The sequence below is a fragment of the Fragaria vesca genome, linkage group LG2, assembly GCF_000184155.1.
Source record: "Fragaria vesca subsp. vesca linkage group LG2, FraVesHawaii_1.0, whole genome shotgun sequence".
In the NCBI taxonomy this organism is placed as follows: domain Eukaryota; kingdom Viridiplantae; phylum Streptophyta; class Magnoliopsida; order Rosales; family Rosaceae; genus Fragaria; species Fragaria vesca.
In genome coordinates, this window is record NC_020492.1 from 17,200,143 (window position 1) to 17,208,427 (window position 8,285).

At 39.8% G+C, this 8,285-nt stretch overlaps 2 protein-coding genes across 2 annotated transcripts; one reads left to right on the plus strand and one right to left on the minus strand.

Annotated features, from left to right (window-relative positions):
• Positions 1-2,225: 2,225 nt before the first annotated feature.
• LOC101297408 (GDSL esterase/lipase At4g10955-like) lies at positions 2,226-3,714 on the plus strand. Its single transcript, XM_004292569.1, has one exon. It carries the CDS (start codon positions 2,226-2,228, stop codon positions 3,636-3,638), a length of 1,413 nt encoding a protein of 470 aa, XP_004292617.1. The 3' UTR covers positions 3,639-3,714.
• Positions 3,715-5,464: 1,750 nt separating this feature from the next.
• On the minus strand, positions 5,465-8,251 carry LOC101297700 (mitochondrial substrate carrier family protein ucpB-like). The gene is made up of 9 exons (XM_004292570.1): positions 8,116-8,251; positions 7,821-7,940; positions 7,507-7,568; positions 7,176-7,412; positions 6,922-7,089; positions 6,731-6,780; positions 6,268-6,400; positions 6,012-6,049; positions 5,465-5,922 (listed from the first exon to the last, which is right to left on the minus strand). Exons 1-9 carry the CDS (start codon positions 8,249-8,251, stop codon positions 5,826-5,828), a joined length of 1,041 nt encoding a protein of 346 aa, XP_004292618.1. The 3' UTR covers positions 5,465-5,825.
• Between the last annotated feature and the right edge of the window lie 34 nt (positions 8,252-8,285).

The window sequence follows — 8,285 nt, forward strand, 5'->3', positions numbered from 1 at the left end:
CCCCATGCCATTCCCATCTATGCTTGCCCCCCTTTCATGGTTTCATGGTTTTTGCTCCATTCACAACATTCCTCTATACGCAGTAACAAACACACCAATGATTATTGTAAAAAAGAAAGAGAAATTACCCGGGGGTAATTTGGTGATTTTGAGTGGTTGACTACAGAGCAGCATAAAGAATGAGGTCATTTTCAAGTGAAAAGGGGAGGAAAAGGTGATGGGGGAAGGGGAGGGGCAGAACGGTAAATAAAGGGGGAGGGGTAGGAGGGTAGTTTAGCGTGAAAACCGGTGGCAAAAGGATAAGAACGCCAGACTGTCCCGCCAAAGAAGCTGCTGTAGGTGGTGCTTCTCCTCCAAGGCAGCGCCACTTCAACACACTAAACGTTACAACTTGCACTTGTTTCAGACAAGAGGTGACTCTGATTTTGAGAAACCCTGTAGTTTTGAGCCAGATTTTATTGCAAGGTGAATTTTTGGTTTTGAATTTTGTTAACAGTAAGGTTTTTAATTGTTTGGTGTCGTGAATTAGAAGTTAGATACTTGGATGAATAGATTGTATTTGAAGTTACGATTACATCGAATGTATCAGAGTCTAACATAATTTTCATAATTCACACTTATGATGCATATTAGGTAGTGTTAAATACGGTTACAGACGAGCGATATAATTTTGTCGTTTAATAAACGTCATAAGCCTTTTTTTTTTTTTCACGTGTTACGTACATAACTATTTTAGATAGTGTTGCTCGAATTAATACACATTGGTTGGTTGTGTGTTAACTTTTTTACTGAGTAGTGTAATGTGTTAGTTTGAATTGTTTTGGTAGCTAGTCATCAAATGTATCAGATATAAAAATGATCGATTTGTGTTTTAACATGATTACGAGTATACGATGTTGTTTGTCTGAAATCAAAAGAAAGTTGAAAAGAAATCGTCAAGTATTATTTCAATTGTTTTTGTTACTAGTAAGTTTATTTGTCATACAAGTGTCATTAAAGCAGAAACAATAACAATGTGTGAGGGTCTTCATATTGCTTTGCTCCAACAATATTAGCATATTTTAGTAAAAGGTGATTCGAAGCTGCTTATTGATTGTGTACAAGATCGGGCGTCTATCCCATGGAGGATTATGGTTTTATAACTCATGATCCCAGTTATTTAGCTCACCAGTTTCATATGGTGGTATGTAGGCATGTAAACCAACAGGCCAACTTTTTGGCGGATAAATTATTATTATTTTTTTCATTAAATCCAAGCAAGTAGATTTATTGGACGCCACCAAGAACCAGCTCACATCGAAAATGGGGCCCCAAATCCTCCATGCCAATGCTGGACTATATCTGGGTCAAACCGCAAAGTGGGCCGACGGTGAGGTTCGAATTTTCAGTGATTTGATGAGCTATACGACATGACGTCTTGACCACTCAAGGATGGCATGCAGTTTGGCCACTGTCACTACACATAATAGTTTGGTTTCTGATAACCCTTAAAGTCAAATTGCTAGTTGTACCTAAATCACTATTGTTAATCAAATAGCTGTATACGTTGCTTATGTAGGCTTCCTTGTCTAGCTACCTCCATCACAAGGACAACTATTGAATCAAGCAACCATTAACATATTATACATGCCAAGTCTTTTACATGAATTTTATCGAGGTGAATGTAAAATGATTGTTGAAGTGATTGTAACGCTTCATTATCATTTTAGTTACCGAATCTAGCATGTATCGATCCTAGCTAGATTTCCACTATTGTTTTTAAACTCAGTTTTTAAGCTAGTATCGACTACTTATATATTGTTCTTAGTCTTATTTCCGTTCATTTATGCTGCTTTGATTAAATTGCTCTGAGTCTCAATTCAATTATTTGTAATCCTTACTGATCCTGGTTGAAGACAATGTTCACACCATGATAGTTCCATCATATATTTTGACTAACTATTTATACTCACACCATGAGTATAGTGAAATTATGTCAGATAAAAAATGAAAAGAAAAATTGTCACATAATTTAAGAGATGTTTCATTCTTATTAGGGTTTGGTTCCTGCTTTCCTGTTTAGGACAAGGAAATTAGGAATGGAGCGAAACCTAGTTGATTGAGGAATGAACCAAAAGTCCAAAACCCTATTTAATCCCTAAAATCACAGGTGCCGCACAGCTTACCTAGTCTTATGTATATTCTTTCGATCTAGCAAGATCCTCGATCGATAAGAAATCACCACGATGAACATAGCTCAGGGAATCGTAAGAGGCAGTCTGCAGTCGCTAGAAGCCGTTTGCAAGGCCGTCTGTCACTTAGTGTGGCAGCCGGCCGCCGTCTCCAAAGCTGCTACTCATGAAGGGCAGATTATTTGTCACACACAAAATCTCCTCCCCGCAAAACAAAGTAAATTCGAAAGTTTATTCTCCCTCCTGGATTGGATCACCGGAGGCGGACGCAGCGGCGGTGGTGCTGATAAGGAGATAGCCAAGGAGAAAACAGTAGTGGAAGCAAAGCCTCATCATCCGGACGATTTCCATGTCTGTGGTCCTCGCAATGTGTCTCGCCCTAATTGGAGAGACCTGATCAGATCAAGTTGGAAGAACGACAAGTACAAAAGAAGTGTGATTGCTTGCTTCACGCATGCAATGTACTTGCTGGAGATGGATAGACAAGAAAAGAGAGAAGCAGCCTCAGCTGTTGCTCCCAAGTGGTGGGAGCGCTTCAAGTATAAGCTTACCAAGACCCTTGTGGACGAAAGAGATGGATCGATTTTCGGCGCAATTCTGGAATGGGATCAATCTGCAGCATTTGGTGATTTTGTTGTCATGAGACCAAGCGGCGCATCAAGAGCGGTTTTAGCTCTTAGAGGCACATTGCTTAGGTTTCCGACGATTAGAAGGGACATAGAAGATGATCTTCGTTATGTTGCTTGGGAGAGCTTGAAGGGTTCTGTTAGATTTGGAGTCATTTTAAAGGCTTTGAAATCAGTAGCTGAGAAGTATGGAAGTGACAATGTGTGCATTGCTGGCCATTCATTAGGAGCTGGGTTTGCTCTTCAAGTGGGAAAGGCATTGGCTAGACAAGGGATGTATGTAGAGACTCATTTGTTCAATCCGCCTTCGGTTTCGATAGCACCGACTTTGAGGGATATTAGAGAGACAGCGGGATTTGTTTGGAACAGGTTTATGTCAATGCTTCACTTGAGGAATGATCAAAGTGTTGTTGAAGTTAAACAAAGTGAAGTAGTAGTTGGGGATACTGAGAGGAGTACTATTGATTTTGGGTTGAAGAAGTGGATACCAAGCTTTTCGGGTTTGATGAATCGCAGTGGGGGTTTGAGAAAATGGTTGCCTCATCTGTATGTGAACAAAAGTGACTACATCTGTTGCTATTATGCTGACCTTGACGAGGGAATAGAAGGAAACAATGCTGGTGAAAAGAAGAACGTGTGTCGGATAACAAATGGGCAAGTAGCAGCCAAGCTGTTTGTGATGCCGAAGCGAAATCAAAGGTTTCTAGAGGCACATAGTTTAGAGCAATGGTGGTCTGAAGATTTGGAACTTCAGATGGCTCTCCGTAACAGTAAGCTTATCAGCAGGCAACTGAGATCCTTGTATAGCGTTCCAGGTCCTCAACTAGCACTTGCTAGATAACAAGGGCTGCTTGGTTTCATTACTTGATAAATAAATTGTTCTTTGGACATGTTACTTTATATCAAACAATTAATTCATAATGTCTTCTGCATTTGCTTAGAATAAATTAGAAAAACTCGTCGAAATTTTGGATTTTATCTGTAAGTTGTTTGGGATTTGATTCTAAGGTCCATCAGTGTTTTCATGTTTGTTGGTTTCATTCTCTTCTCGGCTTCTAGGTGCTCTGAAGAAGCAGATAAGTAACAAGATTTCTCCATTGGAGCTTAATTAACAGAGCAAGAAGCTCTGAAATTGAAAGGTTTTGTGGGCAGAAGGTGGAATGGTTCAGAGTTCAGACCTCTAATCGGGTACTCTTACGTTTTGTTTTCATCCCACCGTATTGTACTTGCTCTGCTCTATTCTGAAAATGCCAAAGTTACAAGCTTTGTATCCCTATTACATTTTTCACTACTGGACTAAGACTTCTCCACTATTTTAGTTTTTCATGCTTAGTGCTTTGAGATAAAAGGAACAAGAATTTATCCAAAAAAAAAAAGGAACAATAAGTTCATGGCCTAGTTACAGATGTTAGTTTATTTCTAGTATAAGTTGTTTTGCTGCGACTCCCCCGGCACACCCCTAGGCACTCGGTGTAGTCCTGTCCATCAAAGTCTACAAGAGGCTAAGGCTTGGAAGAAATCCAACAACGATGGAGCTTGAAAGGCTCCAAGCCAATGAGAAACCCATCTTCGAATAACCAGTACAATGTTCCATTGTAAGCAATGGATGCAATACTGTGCTTAGTATGATCAAAATATCCATCACTGTCTTGTGGGCATTCAACAAATTCTATCCATTTACCAGTGTCAGATGTGAAGACCTTCACCCCTGAGAGGCACCAAGAGAGGCAGGAGGAAGAGCAACCCATTGCTTGGTGTATGGATTGCAGATGTAGTAATTCCGCAAGCAACTAAGGTCACACAACAAAATCAAGTCATTGTGCGTGCCTTCCACAATTAATCCCATCTTTATAGTGGGGGGGGGGGGGGGGATGAGGCTGCTGGTTTGAAAATAGTAAGGAGTTCTTTTGCGAGATGTCCACAGCCCACGGCGCGTGATGTTAACGGACATGAGAATTTGGTCGGTGTCGTCGCAATTGTTACGGAGATATAGTGCACGACGGGTTTGGAAGGAAGGGAGATGAGAGTCGACCACGATTTGCAGACACACTTGCATCTTAAAACAAACTTGCATGGAAGTCGACATAGGATTACAACCAATACATTGTCTGGGACATCATCCAGCCGCAATATAGAATCGAATGTAACAGTAGCGATTCCTTTGCTGTAGGTGATTCTCATGGCGGCCGGAAAAAGCTTTGGTGTTTGATAGAAATTCATGACAACAAGAGATCCTGTTAGTGCAAATATTGTTGGGATTCCTTCTTTAAACAAAACCCTACCTCCTTCATTATCTTTGTCAGAGGCATTTGTAGGCAACATACATTGAATTAAAACTAGGAAGTAATACATAATCCAACTAGGATATAAAAAAAAGTGAACCTAATCAAAGTCTCAAACTAGACAAAATTACCTAATTCAACTAGGAAAGTTGCTTCTGTTAGCTAGCCTGTAATCCATCGATAGAACTAACTAGCTAGGCTTCAGACCAAAAAAAAAGAACTAACTAGCTAGGCCATTACTTTCTCCTTTCAAACCCAAAGTCAATATTGCTGCAATCTTCATTGTCACAATATATTGTCATAGATGATATTCATAAAAAATATGTTCTCATTGATGAAGACAGCAAGTCCTGAAATTTTGCTTATATGAAAAGAGAACCACGAACATGACAAACTGAATCAGCTTCTTGTTATTGCAAGATAACATGAAGACACAAGTGTAACAGTTCTCAAAGATGTTGTTTCTGTTCGATTGGATACATCCAGGCGATTAAAAAATGTTGGATGGATTATGGTGTACAAATAACTGGACCAATTAATTGGACCCTCGCAAATTGAGGGGTATAATGATATGCAGGGACACCATTCTCAAACAGGTTCCCTTCATAACGGTACTTCAAGAATCAGCTACAAAATTTGAATGAAGCTTCTAGTGAAAAAGACCAACCGAAAATGGGTACTATCTCCATAATCTGGGCGCTTGAGGAGACGAATAGGCAATTGCAGACACCAATCATGAGGCTAGATTAGATTGCTTTCATTCCAACAAGCTCACGTAGCTGCTCACAGACTACAAAGGTAATTGTCGTTTGTGGACCCAATCTTGCAAACATTGCAAGGCTCCTGAAAAAAAAAAAAAAAAAAAATAACATTTTTAGATTGCATGGAACCAATATGCAAGGGGAGTATCCAGGGCCTGAAAAGAAACTCACCCCTTGTAAAGACCTCTTGGGCCTTCTGTACGCAAGACCTGTAACCACACATCATAACACACAGTATAAGGACATGATCAAGTTCTTAATCTTGGGGCTGTGAGGTTCAAGATGATCCACAGAGTCTATAGAAGCATCTGATAGCTTTTTCACAACCAATTTATTTAATGTGCGACTCTGTTACAGGAACAAATGAATGGGACTCAAAAATAAGCAAAAGCTGTGCAGTAGAAAGAATAGGATTCGACTTCATTACCTGATATGCACAATGAAATCCATTTCTATAGCTTCCAACTCTTTCGGATTCCTGTTGCAGCATGAGACGGGTTTTTATCATGTCTACGGGTGCTGTCAGGAGGGTACTCACCAAGCCTGCAACTGTGCTCGAGCTTCATAAGGTGCGAAATATAGTTAGTTTTGCTAAATAACCTTTTAATACACATCAGAAAATGAATAGCTCATATTCTAAACACAAACAAGGACAGTCTCTTACACAGAAAAAGCAAGTTTTCAATCAACTATATGTCCCAAAATGAATATACATATATATAATCAGATTTATTTATTTTTTACTGCATGTGCGTTTGTATGTATATCAATGACAGTGACTTTGAATGGTTTATAAAACAGTTGATTTTCAGTACAAATGTCAAATCTACTTCACTTGACAAAATTGGAAGATCTCAGACAATAAGTTTTATAATTAGGCAGTGTCATACGTGAGATGTAGATGGAATCCTTCTTCAAGTGGTGTCAATCTAATCAACATCTGCAATATCAGGAAGTTCATAGAATCAAAAGGAAGCTAAACAGAGTTACTTTTTGTACCAGCGATCACACATTAATGATTAGAAACTGGAAATTACTTCGTGGATATTCAAAGTGAAAAATAGCATGCTTAGAACTTGACCCGCTTCGTTTCATCATAGGTTGCAAGTTGTGATGCAGTCAATGTAGCAGCTCTAGCCATAGCAGGTCCAACTCCCTTCCAAAGAGCTTTCACTCCCTCTTCAGAAATGATTGCACGGAGTTCTCTGGCTGCTCCTTTCCTCAAGTTCGGATTCATCTGTAGTCGCACCTAATGGTAGGAGACAAATGACATTTTAAGTCAAGTTTGAAAACATAAAAAGAATAAGTTCAATAGGTCTTGCATGGTGCCATTACCTTCAAAACCTCAACCGGATTCGTCAGTGCAGTTGCAACTGCACCACTGAATCCTGCGGATCCAATCTTAACAAAAACATTGTTGGACCCAAATGCCCAATTGCAGGCATACTTTGAGGGTTCATACAAGCCTAGACGGAGACCTCCATAAAGCACGGACCTTGTCAATGCAGGCGTCAATCCCAGATACAAAAACCTCGGTCCTTCATTCTTAAAAACTTGAAGAAACAATCGACCCTGTACAACACCCTCATAATGTCACAATCAACCTACTCCAATCCATGCGAACAAGAATACAAGTACTAAGGAGTCAAGCTAAGGAAAAAGGTACCATTCCAGTAAGAGGACCTTTCTGCCCAACAAGTTGCATTTGCAGCCTCACTTTGAGCACATCTGCATCCCAAATCGAGAAACATCTTAAATCCTAGCTTCTATATACCAATCCGAAGTATGTCAATAATTTCTTCCTATAAATGATGTCCTAAGCTAAGCTATTACCAAATCTACCAAACAAAAACTCCAACATAACACAAAGCTATATAAATAACAAACTTTAAGCTATGAAACTATGCCCACATACATTCTGAATGCAACATCACAAACATTATGCAAAAAGTGCCAAAAGTAAAATTCTTTTTCAGTTACCTAAAGGGTGAGTTACTACGGTAGCCACCGCAACGGAGAGTCCACTTGTACCGAAATGATAGGCCACACCGGACGGTGACACCAACCCCCACCTCGGCTTCTCATCCGCTTTCATTCTCCCTGGAAAAATTACCATAAAACCTTCAAATACTCAACTCTAAGTTTCCGTTAAAGATCTGAAATGCCTGCGATCCCAGAAAGTTGAAGCCTTTCGGATAAAAGCCTACAACTTTGTGTTTCATTTTCAACCAACACAGAAGAAAAGTAAATTCCGGCGGTGAAAGAAGGACAGAACCTGAAAGAAAGCCCAGATTTTCCGGGACGCAGATTTCGCTTCCTCCCTCCGAGTTTCTCTCCGTCAACTTTGGAGGGCCTCCGACTTTTCCGCTGCTCTGTCCGAATAAGAAAATTCGGATGACAAAACGACGCATCGGTTTTTATATCCTCTTCCGCCAAAACGATAAA